Source organism: Cyprinus carpio, chromosome A9 (assembly GCF_018340385.1).
Source record: "Cyprinus carpio isolate SPL01 chromosome A9, ASM1834038v1, whole genome shotgun sequence".
NCBI classification, from domain to species: Eukaryota; Metazoa; Chordata; class Actinopteri; order Cypriniformes; family Cyprinidae; genus Cyprinus; species Cyprinus carpio.
The window spans coordinates 1833767-1858775 of record NC_056580.1 but is presented as its reverse complement, the minus strand read 5'-3'; the positions used below and the strand labels follow the sequence as shown (position 1 = coordinate 1858775).

Here is a 25009-nt window from a genome sequence, read left to right as displayed (position 1 = left end):
ACAATCACAGAGCGTACCAGCCCCCACTTTCTCAGAACTAGTTAATAGCTCAACTTAACAAATTCACAAGGTGCATGGAAGCACACTGTGTACAAAAATATGAAAAAGAATTCAGCACCACTTGTGATGAGGGGAACTTTAATAATTAAAAAAATAACAACGCGTTTCAGCCTAAGAGCCTTCCTCAGCTACAACACACATTATACACAGACATTTAAAAACACATCTGCATTTTGGATTACTCATTCACAAATTAACAACAGCTGACAAGGTTTACTCAAGACATCACACTAATTAGTAAGAGTTAACTACCCAAAAGCAACAATCACCCAATCAGAGTAGATCCACATCAGATTAACATATTTTACGGTTTAAAAAAAAGAGTCATACAACATACTTAAAACCACCATCACAAAGAGTCTTTAAGAGAAAACTCCTCATTCAGACAAATAAAATAAAGACTTCAAACAAAAAATGTTTCCCGCTTCTTTGATTATACAGTCAATGTTGCCACCCCTTATATTCATGGCCCTTTTCAATTCCAAGAAAGAAAAAAGATGAAATTTTATGGTTACATTCACAAAAATGTCTTGCAACAGGAATCTTTAGATCCTTTATTGCACTTCTATGTTCTGTTATCATTTCTTGTAATGAAGGGGATGTTTCACCAACACAAATTTCGTTACATGCACATTGGACTTTATAAATCACACTGTTTGTCTCACATGTTATAAAACTATTGATAAAAACAGGACTTTTATTAACAGGATGTACAATAATAATAATTTTATTTATTTATTTTTGAGGAGAATTCACAATGAACATGATTGCAACATTTACAATTGCCTAATAAAACTTGACCTGTAAGGAAGGGTATTTTGTGAAATCTGTTTTGTAGAACACGCTCTTACAAATTTTTAAAACCTAAATGTAATTAATGGTTCCTTATTAAATATCCCATTACGTTTCTGGACCATCTTTAAGAATGTAGCAATACTTTAATATAATATATTTAATATTAATTTTCTTTAGAGTATATGCAGTACAAAAGATAAGATCTGGATTTGTATTAGATTTATTTATTTATTTTAGAAATCACAAGCATATCTCAACTTTTAAGATCTACTTTTTTAACTGCATTATAGAGCCATAGCCCTTTTTTGTATGCATTAAATTGATATTAAGTGACAGTAAAAGATTCAGAATGTTACAAAAGATTTATATTTTCAAATAAATTCAGTTCTTTTGAACTTTCCATCAACCAAAAATTCCTGAAAAAAAGCATCACAGTTTCCAAAAAATATTAAGCAGCGTGAAACATTTGCCCAAGAAACATTTATTTATTTGTTATATTTTTTGGTGAAGCAAATCAACTACAAATATAAAACCCCTTTAAAATGAATCATGTTCACCTGTTTTTCATGGGAAAGGCCAGATTTTATCAAGCTGTTGAATACAGTAAACAAAATATTTTACACTGCTCAATATACTTATATTTGAAATTCAGCAATAGACATTTTTATACAAATCTGAAGGCAAATTTGAGTTCATTTTATAACTCAGCTAGTGAGAATACTATAGGCAGGGTTGTCATTTAAATTCAAAAGGCCTGGGAGAAAATTTTGGCCCCCTCTCCCCTCCTCTTTGCCTAGAGATCTGCAGGATTTTAGGAGTTTAAATGAAAACTTTTAAGGAGAATCCAGTGGAAACTCTTTCATTATGTTTTTAATGTTGTGTCTAAAACAGCTTCAGAGATATCTGTTTCATTTGATTTCTACGCTGTTGAAGTGATGCCACCCGACTGAATCAAATGCTCCTGTATGCCAGTCTCTCAGAATAAACCTGAGGAGCTTCATTCCTCCACAGATAATACTGCCATCTGCTGGAAAGAGGAAACCCTCAACACACAGGTTGTTTGCTCTGATTCATATATTTCTAGACTGTCACAACAGCAAGTCTCACTGTTTCACATTTAGACGTGATAAATCCAGCCTGGCAGCTCTGCATCTGCAGAGGACAGTGATAAACGCAAGTCAGTGACCGCTGTCATGGTCAAGGCTGCCAGATCATTGGTCTGACCCTGAGACCAATCAAAAGTCACTGAAAGCGCTTCAAAATGACAGTCTATGATTGGCAGACTATTGTATTTTTACAATCTCAAGTGGTGATGTTTCACAGTCAGCCTTTTTAAAGCACGTGATGTAATGTGTTTTTCTCTACCTCATGAACATCTCGATCTCATTTCAGAAAAGAGCTGTGAGCTCACAGTGTTGTGCTGGCCTGCGGTTTGTGTTGTGGGCAGAATGTACCTGGTCTTGATCCTGTTGCCTACATCCTGTTGCTCGCGGATGAGGACTGACAGCTGCTGTCTGAGCGACGTGTCTTTTCCATGAGCCTGTTTAATGAACGGATGCTCCAGCAGATGCGTCACTGATGGCCGCGTCTCAAAATCCTTTATCAGACACCTGCAGATCAGAGAAGGGAAGAAGGAGAAAAATCTAAGAGAAGACAAACAGAATGCAGAGAAGCATGCAATATCACAGACGACACATAACAGCAGCAGCTCCCCATATATGACAATAAAATGTACAAAGTGAACAAGTAAAAGGTCCTGTGTAATCATGTAAAGGCCTTCAGAGACAAGTCACCTGTACATCGTCATATCAATTCCAGTCTCAGACACGATGACCAGAAGCTCTGTGAGGTCTGAACTGAACATCTGACCAGCCTTCTCTCTCTCTCTCTCTCTCTCTCTCTCTGTCTCTCTCTTTCTCTCTCATCACCATAGTATCCAGTGTAAACAGTGTTATCATGTGTCTTCAGGCCTGTCTCTGTTGTTCTGGACTACATGCATGCAAGTGTCCTCCTGCTCAGATACTGTGGTTGCCTGGCCTGTCTCATGACACCATTGTCATATTTCTTTATGATCTCTCGAACATTCGGTATTTCCTCTCACCATGCACTGTACCCTTAATTGTAGCTGTGCTCTTAATGGGCATTTTTAGTGTACATCAAATCTTAAAAGTATATTTAAAAAAAATGCATATTTGCAGATAATATAAAATGAATTAGGTAAAAGGCTGCTTAAGTGTACATAAAAAGAACACAATTTGTTACTTAAAACACATTTATACGCTTTTAAAAAGTGCTCTTTGTAATCATGTCAAATGAAGTTTTGCTTTAATGTACATTTTAATTTATGATTAAATAATATTTTGTCTTGCTTTAAAGAAGTACACTTCTTTTGACGTGTTGGCTAACATACTAGACTAAAGCATATGGAAACTACTTGCATTAGTATGGTATTTGTACTTAGAGTATTTATCTAGAGTGTATTATTCAATATTACATTTAAAATTAATATATTTCAAATTAACTCAACTGCATGTTAATCATTAAAATGTTAAAATACAAATATATTTAAATACATGACATACACGTTTGAAGGAAAATAACATTGAAAAATAAATGCTTGTCAGTACACTTTGAAAATACAGTAACCATTTTTTAAATACAGTAGAATTAATTTTGAAATTACATAGAGATGTACTTAAGTTCTACTTAAGTGGGTCTGAAAGCACTCTAAATTTCCTAAAACTAATTGCATTAATATTTGTTTTCCAGAAAGTAAAGCACTAAGCACAGTGTCCGTCTAAATCTCAGTGGCCTGCTTTACTCTAGACTGAAACCACGGCTGTGCTGAGACCAGCCCCAGAGCCCATTAAATGCTGTAAATAGGTGCAGGGGTCTGACATTAGTGCTCAGGATGGCTGAGGCTCTGAACAGCAGGCGGCTCTGATAGCAGAGTGGAGGCCATACAGCTGCACAATTACACATGCATTCATAATGCAGGAACAACAGCGTGCTGTTATAGTACACACACAGGCAGAGAACAAACAGCCGGCTCCTCGCGATAACGCTGTGTCCCTGTATACTTACAAAAACCCTCATCTGGGCTGAAGTTGATTTATTGTGCCAATCACAAATACTGAGCGATGCATTGTAATTTTTTCCTGCAAGTATATGTGTTTTTTTCCAAGCTTAATTAATGATCACATCATAATTAGACAGATTTATGCAGAAGAATGTTGTTGTTTTTTTAATAGTGGACAGTAAAGCATCTTCAGCTCACTAAAAACTCTTCATAACAGAAGCAGTATATTAGCAGTAAAGAAATATATACTCAATACTGTCATTTTTTATAATAAATATCTAGTTCAGTCATGAAACTCTAGATCCCCCCACCAAAAGTTGTCTGATAATTATAAATTGATATGTGCAACCAGTGGCTGTAATTGAACATGAAGCATAATTTAACTTAAATAAAAACTAAAATTACATAAAAAGTAATTTAATAATTTGACTTACTTGAATTTTTCAAATAAAATATATATTTTTTAATTTTTATTCAACAATATCTAAGTATTTTATGTTAAACAATTTTATTAAAATACATTTCCTAATTGTGTAGGATATTTTGTAGTTATCAAATATTGGTGTTTCTGGAACAGTTTTGCCATTTCTTATTATATTACAATAGAAAATAGTATAAAATTACTTTAACATAAAATACTTAAATATTACTGAAAATAAAAATTGACATTGTATTATGAAAAATTCAGAGGGTATATATAACTTTTTTAAAGACAGAAACAAAAAGGTAGATGTTAAACCAGCAGTGGATGCTAAACTAGTTACTAAGCAAAGTCTTAATATAGTGGCTGTTTGTTTACGTTTAGGTTGCTTTTTTGTGATTTCTGGCAACCTTTCAATTGGAGTTTAAGATGAAGACTTTTCAGTAAGCTTAAAAAAATTTATAAATAAAGTTGTTTTATTTATGCATAGTGATTTATGTAGGCCAATGTACTGAGATCACAAGAGCAGTCAAATTCTATTTGCTTTACTAAATAATTAGCTTTCACTAAATAATGACACTATTGTCTTTTAGAACCACTTTACGGACAAATCTGACTCAGAAAGCTGGCTCTCCAAAGCTGAGTTACCATAATTGATTCTGCTATTTCCTGTTCATCTCTGTGCTTTATACAGTAAAAATTGTGTCAAAGCAGCTTCACAAAGGTAATCTGACTTGACTTTACCGTGGTAACATGACTCACTATCCCCTCAGACCACAGAATGAAGTAAAAGATGACTGCCATATTGGCCAAATTCAAGTAAATATTGTACCTTTCACAAATGAAAATGCACGTTTAGCAAACTGTTCAAGTTAAAAGACAGAATGTGTCTCAAGCTGGAGTAGAATTTCACAGCTTTCAGTCAAAAATTCCATTCTATTAACAGCGCTTCAAATTTAATTACACATCTATCAAATTTATGAACTGAGAAAATGAAGAGAGGACGTCAGAAAAATGGTATGAGCTTCCACAGTCATACAACAGGAGACGTTCCCCTGGAGTAACCTGCAGTTAAATGTCATGCTCAAGGGCACAATAGTGAGAGTTAATGACTCCACCAGTGTGGGACCTGAAACACCCAACCTTGAATTTTCCAAACCAGCCAATTGTGTGGCAGACTGTACACACAGACACTCAGGAGCACTTAAAGAGCACTCAGGAAAAAAATCCCACAGGCACACAGAAACACACACAAACCTACTTAATGAATATGACTGTGTCTGTGCTTTTAATTCATCACGAACGGCCAGCAGACCTGCCACACTGACAAATGAATAACTAACACAAATAAATGAGTAATTAGCATACACAGCCCTCCTACTGCACACACAAGATCCCTCTCTCTGATGTTTTCATTCTCAATAATGAAATAGTAATCTGTTTTTTTTTTTATTGCTTTTATATATACAGACACACACACACAGAGCCAGGCCTCTTTTATTTACAGGCTTTCTGACAGAAATTAAACTATATATCTGAGCGCCGTTTGTGGAAACTTCTCACTGCATATTTTGCTCATACAGAAACAGCCAGAATTTGTCTTGTCAAGTGAAATTACAGCTGAACCTACTGACAGGATGGAAATACAACATCATACAAATAATTTGGACACTTAAGGCATACTTAAAATATCTGAATGTCATTTCATACCTTTACATCCCATTTGTTAGTCCTTGTCCTGTTATGGGTAATTTGTCCCGTCTCTTGCTCTGTGTCCTGTGTCAGTTGGCTAGCAATATTTTCTGATTGTCTACCAAGATACAGTCACAGCACTTGCTGTTCTGCCCAGTTTGCGTTGTTTAGTGTTTTGTTCTTGTATGGCTCTCTGACATTATTTTGGTTCTCGGCTGTCTGGCTGTAGTATGGGCCTTTTGTGATTTGGTATTTTGTTACTTTAAAAAGTATCTTTGGTAAATTTATTTAAAGTTTGAAGTGAAATGTCTCTGGTTACTTGACTGTAACCCTGTAACCATGGGAACGAGATGCTGCATTTCAATAATGCTTATGAGAACATACTTTGTTTGATCAGTTGTAAAGCATGTGTCAAACACTCCAAGAATTGGCTTAAATAACTTAAATATTTGGCTAATATATTGGGTGACATCATTTGATTACATGGTCAAAAAGCTTCTGGCTTTGCTATCGTTCGGACGTTCTTGCTTACTGCTCTGTGCTTTGCCCCCTATTTCTGTATTTTTCTCTGATTTTTCTAAGATGTTTACTTCAGCAGATCAGCACAATGCTCAAACAACTCATTTTTGGCACAAACACTAAAACTAAAAACTCTTTGGGACTGGAATAATACCACAAAAAAGAATACTTTGTCTCCCACTGCCAGCAGCTTATATTCCAGAGAAGGGAAAACACAGCTGTCTACATTCAAACAGAAGAGAAAGAAAATGCCTCCTGTTGAATCTACTTACTGCATGAACTGATGCAAACTTCTACAAAGGACTGCGGTTCTTGAAACAATGTTACTTGCTGGACGTTAGGCATTACATCAGTGGACCACTCCCAGCAAGGGGAACTAATATGTTTTCATGTTTGCTTGGGCTGAACAAATGGGTACAAAGATTATTCAGTTTAAAAGGAGTCAATTTCATCGACAACTTTAATCTTTTCTGGGGCCATAAACTGTTTAAACTGGATGGCCTCCACCCAAACAAACTTGGTGCAAGAGTGCTAAAGGACAATATCCACTTCTCACTCCATCATCCTTTAGTAGTGTGTGCCAAACTACTCAACCTAAATGGCACACACACACCTGAACAAAGTATGAGTGACGACAGGACTTCATATCAGCTTCCGAGTCTTCATGTGTTTGACACATCCCACAAGGACACTGATAACACCATGCAGCCAAAACAAGCACTGCTCATGGACAACATCACGGCTGAGCCCTGCCCACAGAGCTCATCACAGACAGACTGTGACGTATCAGAACAGCTCCAAGACTCAGCACCCAAGGACGACATGAAGAAACAGCCAGGGAAGCCAGGACAACATATTTTTCACTTTCACTTTCATTTTCACTTTCACTTTCACTTTCAGCCACCGGAAACACCAGAGCCACAGCCCCGCTCACCAGACACATTATCCCTCTCTCCAGCATCTCCACTTCTAAGCTTCTCACAGAAAATGAAGGAACTGGTTTATGCTGGGACCAAACTCTCCCACTCTTTTGTTGCAAACCCCCAGATATCAAACAAAAAACGGCGGGCCCCACAACCACCAAATCCTGTGGGCCCAGCTCGTCCTCCTCCTCCTGTGAGAGCTCTCCGACTGCTGCAACAACGCAAGGGCCCAAACCCTCCATCTGCTGTAGTTAGCATTTTTAAACATTTAAACAGTGCAACAGTCCTCAATGAAAGAGCCCCTCCTAACTTTACATTCATGAGTGTCTGCAGGACTTTTAGGAGATGTGGATGTGTAGCTGCTCTATTTAAAGATGTCTATCAATGCAAGCAAGTGTCATTTAGTCAGTACTTGTCTTTTGAGTATCTAGGGATTGTGTTGAAAGGTGCACCATGGATTCATATCATTATTTACAGGCCTCCAAAATACTCTCCAGCCTTTGTTGAAGAGGTCACAGAAATGTTATCAATGATTTCCTCAGAGTTTGACTGTTTTGCTATTGCAGAGGATTTTAATGTTCACATAGAAAATGCAGAAAACAAAACTACAAAAGAAATTAAAGCTGCAAGCATCGATGAACGGGCCTTCGTACCCGGGCTCACCGCCAGTGGGTGGCTTTAGTAAAACAGCGAACGGCGAGAAATATGCATTTAATGTGGTAAATATAAGAGGAATATGTCAAAATCATTTATATGTGCCAATCTTCCTGATGCCAGCTGGTGGCGCTATGACTATAACTGGATTTTGTCATGTAGATTTCTTCAGTCCAGCACTTATATCAAGCATATGAAATTTAGTGCAGATTGAACATGGAATGTTTGAGTTAGTATAAAGCATGATGTGTCCTATTGCCAACAGGTGGCGCTATGATTATAACTGAACATTGGCCTTTAGATGTCTTCAGGCCATGACTCTTTCCAAATATTTGAAGTTTGGTTAACATTGGACATTGCATGTTTAAGTTAGTGTAAAACAAGCCATTTATTGTTGCCAGCAGGTGGCGCTATGATTATAGTGGAATATTGACCTTCAGATGTGTTTAAGCCAAGACTCTTTTCGAACATATGAAGTTTGGGGAAGATCGGACATTTTATGTCTGAGTTACAACAACTTCTATTCCCATGGAGAGACATCGAACTTTGTCACAGCGCCATAGACACACCCTTTAATGAAAACTCAAGATCTTCACAATTTAACATCGCAAAGGCCTTTAGATTAGACTGACCAAAAAAAATTATAAAGTGTCATAAAATTTCTAGGAGTAGTTCGTTACTGCGTAAAACATGTCACTTCCTGTTGCCAGCAGGTGGCGCTATGGCTATATCTAAATATAAGCATGTAGATATATTCAGGTCAGGAGTCTTATCAAACATGTGATGTTTGGGACAGATTGGACATTGTATGTCTGAGTTATAGCAACTTCCTTTCTCATGGCGAAACATTGACATTTGTAAGGCCGCCACAGACACCCCTTTCAACAAAAACTCAAGATCTTCACAATTTAACATTGCAAAGGCCTTTAGATTACACTGACCAAATTGGGAGTTGATCTGAATAAATCTCTAGGAGGAGTTCGTTAAAGTACAACCCCTGAAAATTGCAAAAATCACACAAATTTTGCTGAGAAAATTCAAAATAGCCGACTTCCTGTTGGGATTCGAATTTCATACCAAGAGACTTTTTTGTAGGTATTTGTGTGTTTCATGTGTGTACCATTTTTTGTACATGTACGTGAAACGTAGCTGGAGGCACACTCCGTTGAAAGTGTATAGGTGGCGCTATCGAGTCATTTTGCCACACCCAATGGAATATTGGCCTTCAGATGTATTCAGGCCAGGACTCTTATCAAACATGTGAAGTTTGGGCAAGATCGGACATTTTATGCCTGAGTTACAACAACTTTTATTCCCATGGCGAGACATCGAACTTTGTCACTGCGCTATGGACACGCCCTTAAACGAAAACTCAAGATCTTCACAATTTAACATCACACAGGCCTTTAGATTAGACTGACCAAAAAAAAATAAAAAATAAAAAAATTGATGTCATAAAATTTCTAGGTGTAGTGCGTTAGAGCGTAAAATGTCACTTCCTGTTGCCAGTAGGTGGCGCTATGACTATAACTGAATATGGGCATGTCAATCTGTTCAGGTCAGGAGTCTTATCAAACATGCAAAGTTTGTGGCAGATTGGACATTGTATGTCTGAGTTATAGCAACTTAATTTTTCATGGCGAAACATCGAAATTCGTCAGGCCGCCACGGACACGCCCTTCAACAAAAACTCAAGATCTTCGCAATTTAACATCACAAAGGCCTTTAGATTAGGCATACCAAATTTGGTTTTGATCTGAATAAATCTCTAGGAGGAGTTCATTAAAATACAACACATGCAAATGACAAAAATTACACAAAATTTACTCAGAAAATTAAAAATAAGAGTTCCTGTTGGGTTTCGGATATTGCTCCAAGAGTCTTTTTTGTAGGTACTGATGCTTTACATATGTGTGCCAATTTTCGTGCATAGCTCGAGGGCTGTTGATTTTTTTAGAATAGGTGGTGCTGTTGAGCCATTTTGCCACACCCTCTTCTGAAACCTATATCAGACGTAAATTTTCACCAGGTCTGACGTGTGTGCATGTTTAGGCCCTCAAAAATGCGATTCATTTTGGAGAAGAAGAAGCAGAAAAAGAAGAAGAAGAAGAAGAAGAAGAAGAAGAAGAAGAAGAAGAAGAAGAAGAAGAAGAAGAAACGAAGCCGATACAAGAGGGTCCTCACACCATCAGTGCTCGGGCCCTAATTATAACTGTTTTAAACACTTTTGACCTGATTCAGCATGTGCATGGACCCACACACAAACGTGGACATACTCTAGATTTAATCAGTAGAGGTCTAAACATTTCATCCTTTGTTATTAAGGAAGTAACACTATCTGATCACTGTATTTTCTTTGATATATTGATCTCTGCTACCACTTAATCTAGATCTATCTCTGTCAGAAAGAGATGCATTAGCAAAAACACTAGTATGCTATTTATGGAGGCTATATCTCTAACACCTAGCATTTCTGCAGACTCTGTTGATCTTCTCCTTGATTCCTTTAACTCAAAAGTTAAAAATGTTATTGATGACATAGCTCCTGTGAAAGTCGGCAAGAAGACAGGCAGACAGAAATCAGTTTGGAGAAAATCAACTGCAGTACAGCTTATGAAAAGAAAATGCAGAAAAGCTGAGTGGATGTGGCGGAAGACGGAATTTGAAATTCACTATAGCATCTATACAGACAGCCTTCATGCTAGCCACAGCTAGAGAAACTTTCTTCTCAAACATTATAAACAGTAACTTAAACAACACTGGTCTTCTTTTTGCTACTGTTGCTACCCCAAGTCAGAATGCCAGTGAAATGCTCTCCGACAGCAAATGCAATAAGTTTGTTTCCTTCTTTTCTAAGAAGATCAATAATATCAGGAAAGCGATTAGCACATCCCCAAGTCAGACAGATTCGACTGCAATATCAAAAAGAAGATACTATCTCTGCTTTTAAAGAAATTGATAGCAAAATTTTGGAAGAAATAGTACAGCACCTTAAATCGTCAACCTGCTATCTTGACACACTTCCCACATATTTTTTCAAAAGGGTGCTTAACTGTTTAGAGGCAGATCTCTTAGAATGGTAAACGCCTCACTTTTTTCTGGGACTTTTCAAAACTCCCTGAAAACTGCAGTTGTTAAACTCCCTCTGAAAAAGAGCATTCTTGATAAATCCATATTGAGCAACTATAGACCAATATCAAATCTTCCTTTTATAGGCAAGCTTATTGAAAAGGTAGTCTTTAATCAGCTGAACAAATACTTGACAACAAATACTTGAACAAAAACTCAAATGGATACCTGGACAATTTTCAATCTGGTTTCCGACTGCATCACAGCACAGATACAGCGCTCATTAAGATAATAAATTATATTTGCTTAAATTCTGATTCTGGCAAATTATCAGTGCTGGTCCTAATAGATCTCAATGCTGCATTTGACACTGTCAATAACATACTACTAGAGAGACTGGAAAACCGGGCTTTCTGGGATGGTAATCAAATGGTTCAGGTCATACTTAGAAGGGAGAGGTTATTAAGTGAGTATAGGAGAGCACAAGTCTAAGTGGACGTCCATGACATGCGGAGTCCCACAAGGCCTAATTCTTGCACCGCTCTTGTTTAGCCTGTATATGCTCCCACTAAGTCAAATAATGAGAAAGAACCAAATTGCCTATAACTGCTATGCTGATGATAACCAGATTTACCTAGCCTCATCGCCAAATAACTACAGCCCCATTGACTCCCTCTGCCAGTGCATTGATGAAATTAACAGTTTGATGTGCCAGAATATTCTTCAGTTAAACAAGAAAAACTGAAGTCATTGCATTTGGAAATAAAGATGAAGTTTTCAAGGTGGATGCATACCTTGACTCTAGGGGTCTAACAACTAAAAATCAAGTCAGGAATCTTGGTGTGATTCTGAAGACAGACCTTAGTTTCAGTAGTCATGTCAAAGCAGTAACTAAATCAGCATACTATCATCTAAAAAACATGGCAAGAATTAGATGTTTTGTTTCCAGTCAAGACTTGGAGAAACTCCAATAGCCTTTATCACCAGCAGAGTGGACTATTGTAATGGTCTTCTCACCGGCCTTCCCAAAAAGACCATTAGACAGCTGCAGCTCATCCATGACTAGAACCAGAAAATCTGAGCATACCATAGCAGTCCTCAGGTCCTTACACTGGCTTCCAGTTATATTTAGGATTTATTTTAAAATACTTTTACTTGATTATAAATCATTCAATGGCCTAGGACCTAAATACATAGCAGATATGTTCACTGAATATAAACCTAACAGACCAGTCTGATCATTAGGATCGAGTCAGTTAGAAATACCAAGAGTTCAAACAAAACAAGGGGAGTCTGCTTTTAGTTATTATGCTGCCCGCAGATGGAATCAGTTTTCAGAAGAGATCAGATGCGCTGAAACAATAGTCACAATTAAATGCAGACACAAAACTCATCTCTTTAGCTGTGCATTTATTGAATGAGCACTGTGCAATGTCCAAACTGATTGCACTATATTTTAAATTAATTTTAAACCTATCACATCAATTTTTAAATCATTCCAAAGTTTTTAAATTTCTTGTTTTATTGTTGTAATTTTTTTTTTAATTATTATTATTTTCTTTTCTTTTATGTAGCAGACTTTGAATTACCATTGTGTATGAAATGTGCTATATAAATAAACTTGCCTTGCCTTGCCTTGCCTTAGATGCACCTGTGGGGTATTAAATAGACGTGAAATGGACACACTTTAAAGTTATACCTTTGTCTGAAGGGGAACAACTTGGAAGTGAACTGGGTCTGCATGGTTTGTCATACACCAGCTTTCAAAAATGCACCATCTGAGGGCATATCTTCTTTTAATGGAGGGAGCCCTAGCACTCAGAATAGTCTGTACTATGTCAGCTGGAAACCTATTATCTATTAGTTGGTCCCCGTCAGAAATTGCTCACAGTGAGCCATTGAGGAGGGATATTAGATCTGAGAACCACACTCTAATTGGACAATGAGATGCTTTTAGTAAGAAGCAAGACCCTTGTTGACAACCATGGCCAGAACTCCTGGGAGCAGATCGATTGGGAGAAAAGTGTCAAGACACAGCCAGGACCACATAGGGGTCATTGCATCTAGATCCAGGGGAGCTAGAGGAGTAAGACAAAATTACAGGGGACATTATGTACAGCATCTTGCAACGACAACACGTGCCTAGAGTGGGACCCAAAGTCAGAAACTGGTGTCTGAACCACATGGAAAGGGTACAAAGCCCCTAGCATGTAACCCTTATATGCCTTTAGGGATTAGCCCTTGGATGAAATCTCCTGGCCGTTATCCACGACTGAAACAGTCTCATGTTCAAGACACACAAAGTTTTCCCGTGGATGCAGTTGCCATGACACCTACAACCTTCTGAATGTAATGTACAGTAATTTTTTTGCATTGCCTGAAATCCCTATGAATCCCATAAAGCCCCTTAAGACATTGCCCTCTGGGCAAAAGAGAGAATGTTCTCCTTAACATTGATTTCTCAACCCCATCCTAGAGATTGATTGTCACAAACCAATCCCCGGCTTGGATCTGAGAAACAATCATTTTGATTGTCAACATTTGAACTTGTATGTTCTGAGGTAGTGGTACAAACCACGAAGATCCAAAATTGGACGCAACCCCCCATCTTTCTTGGGAACCAGAAAGTAATGGCTGTAATAGCATGACTTTCTGTCTGGTGGGCGAACACTCTCTATGCCTCCCTAGTCCAGCAGAGCTTGCATTTCTTGTGTCAACAAATGTGCTTGTTCCGGTTTATGGAAGTGGAAACCACACCGTTGAAAGGTGGAGGATGACGCATGAACTGTATCCTTCCTCTACAGTCCATTTGACCCACAGAGAGATATTTGCCAGAAGCTTCCATGCTGCCAGTTTCTCTGAAATGGCATTTTGACACTTCGCTTTGCTGGGGGGGATGTTAGATGTCCGGTGTCCTGAAACGTGGCAGTAGCCAACCAAACATGTAACATTTCCCTGAAGGTGCCGGGAAGGAGCCCATACTACCTGTTGGAATCTTTTGCTCCCCTCCCCGAAGGGCCACACCCCCACGGTCATGAGTGCACCATCCTCAGGACTTCTTTTTAAAGGAGAGGATTCTCTTTAGGTCTGGCTTGCTAGTGGTGGTCTGATGAGTGCGCCAAGCCGTTCCCCATTTTTTTTAAGGAGGCGCAAAAAAAGCTTCCTCTTAACGCTTCACCTCTCTGAACCTACCGACTACTGTGTTGACCATTTCTCTGAGACTATGTCTAGTCAAGAGTTAGAGAAAAAAAAAGAAATAAAAAAAAACATTACTTGTGCAAAAATAATCAGATGACAGGTGCGTCATTGCGTAAGTCATGAGCCGTCACGTAAGAGCGGCAAAATTCAAATAAACAATTTTCTGCATATCTTTGACTTTTTTTTAGTGGATGATCTCATTCTGTTTGTGACACTGTATGCTACAATACCATGTTGCTTTTTACTACCAAGATGCAGTGTTTTGAGCATAAGTTATTCCATAACAGATACAAACAATAACTGTCCCTGAAGAAATGAGACGTTAACAAAGGAATTACCATCCATATTACAACGTTATTGCTTCATTAGACTAAAAGTGCTCTATGGGATGTTGTTCAGTGGACCCTTACCTTTCTAACTAAACCAGGATTTACAGCTGTGGATGTGTTTATGACTCATTATTACGATGAATCTGGTACATACTGCATTTTGATTTTGCATGTTTTGATGTGTACTGCTTACACAGATTTAGCCAATTCCTTATTTATGAGCTTTCCATTGAAAAACAGCAATCTATCATCGATGCTTGAGGCTTAGACCTTTAGAATGATATATAGTTTGTCAAGATTAATTATGTCCCTTTTCATTTAATCTATTCGTAACCATTGCAAACAAAGAGCGTTCAGTGTGCCGTCATCCAGGTGCGGGTTAACAGGTTAAGCACCCAAAGGGGCTCAGAGGGACAAGTAATTTTGCAGGCAACCCTTCAGGAGGCACTAGGGTTAAACTCGTAGACGTGAACATTCCAGGAATAAAACCTACAGCTTCGGCACTCCATGAGAGCCAAGAGTGCAGGTAGGCAAAGCTTGAGACTGGTTCTGCCCTGTCTTTGCAAGACTGAGCCCATTAAGCAGAAAGGACCCAGGCCTGAGAGATTGGGACATCCAGATTATAGAACCTGGCAAATGTGGATGGCGAGGATCAGTCGGCTGCTGCACAGATTTCTGCAATATACACACCACATGACCAAGCACCACTAGAGGCCATGCCTCTAATTGAATGGGCTCTTATTCCCAAGAGGCAGTGTAGGCCCAATGAGGAGTAAGCTAGAGGCATAGAGGCATAGCCGCGGGAAAGTATTTTGAACGGGGGGGGGGGGGGGGGGGGGGGGTTTGGTCACGGTAGATGGTGCTCTTGCCTGAGATATTGTATTTAAAACACTCTCGGGGAGGCCTTCAGGCACCCATCGAGAGGCCAGAGGTGCAGAGTCCACAGCTCGGGCTGGGGGTGCCAGATTGCTCTGGTCATCTGAGAGAGGAGGTCTCATCTCAGAGCAATGGGCCACTGAGCTGCTATAAGATAGTAGCTCGTCCTCCGACTGGGCTAAGACAAGCCAGTCATCGAGGTAATTCAGAATGCGGATTCCCATCTGTCCCAGAGGAGAGTAAAAGTGCGAGGAGCTAGTGACAGTTCGAATGGAAGGTCCGTGTATTGATATGCCTCTACCTCGAAGGCGAATCTTGTCTGTGATGGGGGCTATCTGGATGTGAAAGTACACGACTTTCAGATCTAGAGAAAAGAACTAGTCCCTTGGACATACTTGCAAGAGGATCTGATTCAAAGTAATTATCCTGATCATCCATTCACCAGTAAATTCATCACCTCGGAGCGCAGGACGTGAGCGTCCTTGCTCTGAACCAAAGTGGGAACCACACCGCTGAAGCGCGGGGGTCTTTAACGAACTGAAGAGTGTAACCTAATTTTATTATACCCAAAACCCACTCTGACATTCTGGGGATGGCCTGCCAGGCCTCTGCCTGTATGGCAAGGGGTTGGTTTATTTTGTGTGAAGGATCGCCTTGTGGGGGCCCGACACTCGTGGTAAGTGGAAGTGGAAATGGTCTTTGTGTTTTATTTTTTCCGCTATAAAAGCAGCTGGTTGTGTGGGTGCTATTTGAATGGGCCACTGTTCATAAACACACCAGAACTAACCGGGGTGCTTGGAGGCATAACAGAGGCTGCTTGTGCGGAGGTCCGGCTGTGGTGAGACTTCATCCCCCTCTCTTCCTTTCCCACAGATCAGGAGAACGCCGGAGGCGCCAGGTCCAGCACTAACTTGGGCCGGGGTCCCTGACACTTCGGAAATGGGTAGTGTCTGGCAGAGCGGGAGCGTTGGTGCGGCTCAGGCTTGGGAGCCACCTGGGCGGCTGGAGGTGCAGGCTTGATGGCATGCTGAGTCTGTGCTGATTTGTGGTGACTAGAAGCAGACGTAGACCTGGAGCACTTGGGAAGGAAGTGTCACATGGCATGGAACGACTTCTGTGCAGCAGTGAAGAGCTGAACCGCAGGTCTGAAAAGGCCAGAGGTTGAGACCGGGGAGTCCAGGAAGGGGACTTTGTCCGCATTCTTAATCTCCGTTAAGTATTGGCGGGCTCTGGCGGGCTTCATCGTCATTGGTTCATTTTTATTTTACTGCACAAACCAATGGCCGTGCAGTTACACTGCATTATGGAAAAAGCTTCAGTCATCGGAGAAAAGGGAGTTTGACTCATAGCGTCTTAGCAGACGCAGTATGAGTGAAGTATCAATAGAGAACATTTCTGATTATTATCAATGTTCAACTGTTGTGCTGCCTCATATTTTGTGGAAAGATTGATTTTGAGAATTCCATGATGAAAGTTCAAAAGAACAGCATTTATTTAAAATAGATTTTTGTAACAATGTATTTACTGTCACTTTTGATGAATTTAATGCATGCTTGCTGAATAAAATAATTCATTTCTAAAGAAAAAAAAATCTTACACTTACAACTTGCAACTTACAACTTACAACAAAAAAACTTGCTGACCCCAAACTCTGAAATGGAAGTGAGTATACAAATTGATGTATAAAATTACAACAAATACTTTTTGAAGCCACTGAGAAATTATGAGAAATTAAACTGCCAATTTCGGAACACATTCCCTGTCTACTGTAAATACTCAGTATTTACAGAGATCAGTATTTCAGTATTTCACACAGATTCAGAATTAAAAATATTATTAACTTATTATTAACAAGTGACTTTAAGTAAAAAATAATACACAATATGAATAAAAAACACACATCATAGGGAGAGTTTGGTCTGTACAGAAGAGAGAGATGAAGCTGTTGAACTTACTGAGCAATGAAGTGACTGAAACTCCTGCACCAGTGCTCCGGGTGGCGGAGGGTAGGAGATGGGTTTCTGCAGATAAAATACACAAAGACACAATGCACATGAATGAGACACAAGCAAATGTATTGGATTGACCTCATTCAGCGAAGGTAAAGAAATTACAAATCTAAAGGGACAACTGTGTTTGTTCAGAACAAATGTCTGTTCGCATTCATCTTCCTATACAAAGAAGCAGAAAGCACAAATGAATCATTCTGGTACAGACCTGTGCCAAAGAACAGCTATTCAGAACAGCTTCTCTAGTATAAAAGCCTAGAAATCAAATACTTTTACCTCTCTACATTTCCATACTAAAATCAATATGCTCTCACATCTTCCTTTATACCATAACCATCAAAAATCTCCCAAAATTTTCTAACATTAATTGCAGACTTCAGGTTATAAATACAGCAGTTTAGTTTAGCAAATATGTTCAGGAGGCAGTGTTATTTTAGTGTCACTGATTCAAGTTTATGTTAATATTTTGAATAATTTTGTATTTTTCAGTTTTCTGTTTCATTTTGGTTAAAGTTTTGGTAATTTTGTTGTTTTTGTCTTTTCTTTAATGCTTGTTTAAGTTTTATTAAGTTTTATTTTTAGTTAATTTACTAATCAGTTATTGTAGTACTTCAACTTAAACTAAATGAAAATTAGCATTTTTATATTTTATTTTATTTCAGTTAATATTATTTGATTTGAAACAATGAAAAATAAAGTAAACTCAAAATCAACATTTATTTTACTTATTTGATATTTGGTGAAGGATATAGTTATGATAATGGATCAGTGCGAAGCTGCATGCATCTTTGGTTAAATGCAACATCTGTTGCCATTAATCTATTTAATGCACTTTACCTTTCAATGCATTTCTAAATAGTTTCCTAATTGCTGTGTTGTGTTCTTATCTTAATTGTCAACCAATCAGTAAATCTCTAAAGGTGTGAAGATAATTCTCACAAAAGTAACCTGCGGCAGCTTTAATCCAGTAATTAATTAGGAATCACTGTTGCCAAAATTAGCCTGTCAGACTGTGACATGTAATATAGCAATTAACATTACATTTAAAAGTCATTATTGCTGGTCTGCAATGATAATTGCAATTATTGCAATTATTACGTTATTTTGATGAAAACGCCAATAAATGATCAGGATTTATACTGATATTTTCCAAAACCATACATTTCCAAAATTTTGAAGGCCACTCTATATGTAAAAAGAATATATACTTATGAGAACTACCCAACCTTGTGTTCTGTGAGCATTTATTGCATGAGTGACAGTAATGACTGAAGTACTGTACATCAAATTCCACAAGCCCTCACACTTGAGTTTAGAGTTTTCACTGCAGAGAAGCAGTTAAGCGAGACTTGAGCTTCAGTAGAGCAGGTCGTATCTCAGATGAGCTGCTGTACTGTATATCAGTGAGGTGGAGTTGTAAGTGTTTAAGTCTTTAAGGCACAGAGTGTGGGCCAGGGATGTGTCGGCCTGCTGCTGGATGACAAATGAGCTGCCCTGCAGATTGTCTGGCAGGCAACATCTGTCCGCAGATCTGCCGAGTTATGAGAGTGAATAATCCCTCTGTCAGCTACACTCAGAAAGAGCCATCTATTAACTCACACACACACTTTTACATGCACATATATTAAAACACACACTCTCATAGGCTCATTTATTAACACACAAGCAGCTCTCAGTGGCTGTGATGCTGTGAAGCCTCAAAGTCAGTTTTGGGCCATCTAAAACTGACTTTTTTTTTCTTTTAAGAAAACTTCATTTTTAAGAGCAACAAGCTAGAAAATGTTTTCCTGAACAACATACAGTACATTACAGCCTCAGGATGTTCTTTGTCTTATTGGAGACATTTGTACACTAAAATGTACAGTATATTTGTTTAAATCCATTCATCCAAACCCTTGTAAAAAAGAAATGTTCTTAACTGTATTGAATGTGCACTTGTAGAGTACTTGAAATCTTAAAGGTACATTAAAAAAAAAAAAAACTACTTGCAGTTACCATAATATTTAAATAAAAGGCCATGGTATGCGTTTCTTCCTTCTGTTAGACACAAAAGTTTAACTAAGAGTTAATTAAGAGTTATTTAGAAGAACGTTGGTAACTAAACAGTTGATTTATTTGCCATTGACTTTTTTTCCATACGTATATTTAAAAAGAGTGCACTTTTATGACTATTTTTCTTAACAAACTTAAGTACACTTTTAAAATGTGCACTTTGTAATATTATTGTTCAATGAGTTTTATTTTAAAGTATATTTAAATTTTTTTTTTTTATAATCTTTTTTGTGCTTTTAAGACATACACTTATTTTGATGTGTTGACTAACATACAAAAGCACAAGTGCTTGCTTGATTATAATGTTAACTGTAGTGCCTTATTCAATATTACATTTCATTTTTATTGCACTAAACTGCAGCTTCATCATTACAAATGTTTAATTAAAAATATTTATATATTTAACATAGAATGTACATTCCATTTTTTGCACATTCCCATACCTCTGGATGCCGTTTGCACTGTTATGGTCATTGGCCATATACATTTATTTACATTTATGCATTTAGCAGACGCTTTTATCCAAAGCGACTTACAGTGCATTCAGGCTATACATATTTTTGTCAGTATGTGTTCCCTGGGAATTTAACACACAACCTTTTGCGCTACTAATGCAATGCTCTACCATTGAGCCACGGGAACATACATAAACCTAAACTAAAGCATATATAAACTTATGCTATTTACATACCTCACTGTATAATGCACCTTCTGTTTAGACTTTCTTTGCACCCTGTGTTGTATGCACAGTCATTTGCATTGAGCTGGTCTCTGCCCTCCTACCTCATAACTTGCAGTATATGCCATAAAGCTTAATGTATATACACACATTCTATATTTATTTTATATACTCTGTTATTTGCACTTCTGGTTAGATGCTAACTGCATTTCATTGGCTCTGTACTTGTACTCTGCACAGTGACAATAAAGTTGAATCTAATCTAATCTAATCTAATCTAATACAAGTTTCAATAGAAATGAGATTAAAATATATTAGTTTACCATGCATGTCAGTACATTCGGCAGTACAGTTTAACCACAATTCAAAGAAAACCAAAGTAATAATTATGAAATTACATATAAAGATGTACCTAAGTCCATATAGGGGATCATAAAACACTCTAAAGTCCAGCTAATAGCAGTTAATGTAAATGTAAACTATGATACATTTTATGTAATTTTTATTTAAAAGTACGCTAAAGTGTACTTCTTTTTCATAAGATAAGACTGGTGCTTGCCATACAAATGCAAATCTCTACAAGTTTGTGTAAAAATAATGTGTAAAAATCACAAAAGTGACAAAAAAAAACCAAAGATCATGAACAGGTCATAACAGAATCTTAGCAGAAGCTCAATAAACAAAATTATTTTGCACTTGATGACTGACTTTTGGCAATGATGAAGGATGCTTCTAAAGTCTAAAGTAATACCATGATTTTTTAATCTAAAGTACAATAATACCATTTTACCAGGATTTACCTAGAGGACAACAGAATAGATGGGCCCAGTGCTCATCTGTCAGTAAAAGCTCTGCAGCAAGGACAGGAAGAGAAACAGCACTATGATTATGTTTACAATCCAGCCCTGCCTGCAGCGTCTTATTGCTTCTATGGGCTGTTGTTAGGCAAATACGAACATTGAGCTCTCATGTTTTTATTTATATTCCCTATACTTCTGCTTCAAGATCTCCTTGTTTTTTCCCCCAATGACTCTTAATCTAGTTTTGGGTTGATTGAAGTCCCAAACAGACATAAAGAGATGTAAAGAGCAGTGCAGGTCGAAGGACAGACATACTACTTAAAAACACATCTTCTCTGTCTTTCATCAGAAACTATCACCAAGAACAAAGCATCAGGCATGTAAACCAACCCGTTAAACACAGTTTTCTTTTTTCTGTGGTAATCTGTCATTCTATGCTGCTCTAAGTCACTGGGTGCTTTGATAGATATTCAGACAGGCCGTCCTCTCTGAAGAACACATCAAAGGAAAACAACCGACTCCTTCAATGCAAAATATAATTCGTGCCTGCAGCCACATGCTCGCCTTGAAGTTGCAGTGCTGTAGAGAGCTGCTTATACATAACAAAGTGAAGGCAATGTCGCTGATGGCGCTGCTATTGTGCTGGGTAAATTCTGCTGTGGTATTCACCCTCATTGGGTGTTCGTGAGCACATGCAAACAGGATGTAAACACACTTGGTTTATTCTAATCTAGCCGCAGAGCCATTAAACTCTGACTGTCAAACAGTCACGCTTTCAGCCATGTTACTCACAACATCAGTTTGTTACGCTGTAGATGACAAGCTAGACACAAACAGAGGGAGGGAGAGATAGATAGATTTATATACATAAATGTAAGAGTGTATCTCATAAAACCTGCCAGTATACACGTCTAGGTCATATTTCAACCAAAAAATCTGAAGAAAAAAATAAATATTATACTTTGAGTAAAAATAATTAAGAATTTTTTTTTTTTTTTTAAATGGTGAATTGTATAATTTTACAGTATTTTATATGCGTTAAATAAATATTTCACACAAAAAATTAAATTTGTTGAAAATGCATTCACCCTTAGGACAAATGTACTGTAGATGTGTTTGCTTCTTCATCAGAACAGATTAGTAGAAATGTAGCATTCCATGACTTGCTCACCAATCGATCCTCTGCAGTGAATGGGTGCCGTCAGAATGAGAGTCCAAACAAGCTGATAAAATACTTTAATAACAAGTAATTAACATGACTCCAGTCCATCAATTAATGTGTTGTGAAGTGAGAAAGCATTATTATAGATAGAGAACTAGTATTTTAGCCAGAAGCAATGGTATGAACGGTATGAAACATTTTAATGATAGATTTGTTTCTTACAAAAACAAAGCCTTTCGCTACTTAACACGTTAATTGACAGACTGGAGTCATGTTAATTACTTGTGGATTATTGAGATGTTTTGTCAGCTTTTTAGACTCTCATTCTGATGGCACCCATTCACTACAGAGGATCCGGTGGTGAGCAAGTGACTCCAACACAAGCGCTGTGGCCGCAGCGGCTTCGGATGATAAATGACATGCCAGACATTTTGTCAATACTAATCTGCCACATACAAAAGACTCCACAATTCCTCAACCTCCCAAGGCTTGCCATATTGATCAAATTATTTGTAGACAAGTGGAAATGAAGGCAAAATCCTTCAAGAAAGTAAAAAAATAGCAACGGGACATTACAATATTAAAGAGTGATGGTATATTGTCTTTTTTACTGTACGTTTCCATACATATACAGGCTACACTGTCACTGTTTTGCCACTGTGGTAAAAATAGACAAAATGTGACTGGTGTGAATTTCCATGTCCAGGCTGTTTTATGCTTTTTAGCAATGGTTTTGCCAGTTAATCGGTCTGGCAGGAACCAAGTAGGTCTATAATAAGTGGAGAAAGCTAACAATTAACATTTAACATTCATTCAAAATCCATAGGACTAAGATTTCACTCATGTTAAAGTTGGTCACGCAAATTTAACATGAAAGCTGCTTGGTTTGATTTCCACGTGAGCTGTGCTTCAGATATATCTCTATATTGTTGACAATTAACTTTTTTTTGCCCACAAAATTTCTGCAGAAATATTACTACCTTAAATACAAATTTCAGCTAATCAAAATAAAACCTGTCAAGGCCTTTACCTCTAGGTGCAATAGATTGAATACAGTCCACTTTACACCACAACTAGCTCAGGCTTTGAAGATTTCCAGTAAATACAAATGATTTAGCCTTAATAAAAACCCAGGAGTCATTTCACTGTATGTCAGTGAGAAACGTGTTAGCTTGATCTCCATTAATGGTATTCAGATTGGGGATTGTACAGCCTCGTGTATGAGCAGCTATTCAGTTCCCTCTGATGTCCTTCATCATGAGTCAAACATTTGGTGCTGATGGGCTCCGATCGCTCCACGCCCCCCTCGTAATCTCTCCGTCTGAGAGCTCGCTGATGGTGGGAACGCCGGCCCGGACAGATGACATGTTAACAGAATCATTTCAAGCCCCAGTACACACACCAACACTGATTTATTCACCCGCTGCCGTGCTAAAGGTCCCACGCATCTGATTTATGCCCCCCGGTCCAAATATCTAATTTCATTTGAAAAAAAAAAAAGATAGAAAGAAAGAAAAGGAAGGTAGAAGCAAGAGATAGAGGGAGGGGGAGAAAGGTGGGTGAAATGTGAAGGGAACCCATGATTTTGAAGCACGTCATGATGGTGTAGATACCATACATGATTACTGCACTGAAGCATAAACTATATGACAAATGGGCCGGCAAAGGCAAAAGCACAGTATTCTAACATTATCATTTCTCATATCCAGCATTCATAATCGAAACATCAAGCGGCATTAAAGCACACAACACTGATACAAACACACAAATCTAACAATGCTCAATAGTGCACATTAACTTATACATACATATATATAGAACAGACCAAAAGTTTGGAAACATTACTATTTTTAATGTTTTTGAAAGAAGTTTCTTCTGCTCATCAAGCCTGCATTTATTTGATCAAAAATACAGAAAAAAAATGTAATATTGTGATTTATTATTAACATTTAAAATAATTGTTTTTAAATTTATTATACTTTAAATTATCATTTATTTCTGTGATGCAAAGCTGAATTTTTAGGATCATTATCACATGATCCTTTAGAAATCATTCTAATATGATGATTCATTATCAAAGTTGGAAACAGTTCTGCTGCTTAATATTTTTTCAGAACATGTGATACTTTTTAAGATACTTTGATGAATAAAAAGTAAAAAAAAAATAAAAATAAAAAAAGAAGCTATGTTTTTAAAATATAAATATTTTTGTAATAACAATATACACTACTGGTCAGTAATTTGGGGTCTGTAATTTTTTTTCTTTATTTTTTTAAATAAAATCAGTACTTTTATTCAGCAAGGATGTGTTAAATTGATAAAAAGTGATAGTAAAGGAAATATATTATTAGAATATATATTATTAGAATTTGTTTTTATTTTGAATAAATGCAGTTCTTTTTAACCTTTTATTCATCAAATATATTAGACAGCAGAACTGTTTCCAACACTCATAATAAATCAGAATATTAGAATGATTTCTAAATGATCATGTGATAGACTGGATGTTACATGTGACACTGAAGGCTGGAGTAATGATGCTGAAAATTCAGCTTTGCATCACAGGAATAAATTATTTTTTTAAAGTATATCAAAATAGAAAAACTATTATTTCAAGTTGTAATAATATTTCACAATATTACTGTTTTTTTCTGTATTTTTGATCAAATAAATGCAGGCTTGATGAGCAGAA

At 37.4% G+C, this 25009-nt stretch overlaps 1 protein-coding gene across 2 annotated transcripts in view; it reads right to left on the bottom strand.

Annotated features, from left to right (window-relative positions):
* The window catches only part of myo3b (myosin IIIB), a 138311-nt gene that overhangs the window by 94446 nt on the left and 18856 nt on the right, over positions 1–25009 (bottom strand). For both annotated transcript variants that reach the window (XM_042763120.1, XM_042763121.1), the window contains exons 9-10: positions 17571–17636; positions 2310–2465 (exon numbers count right to left, since the gene is read on the bottom strand). In XM_042763120.1, coding sequence (XP_042619054.1) covers positions 2310–2465; positions 17571–17636 — 222 coding nt within the window. The remainder of the gene's footprint in view (positions 1–2309; positions 2466–17570; positions 17637–25009) is intronic.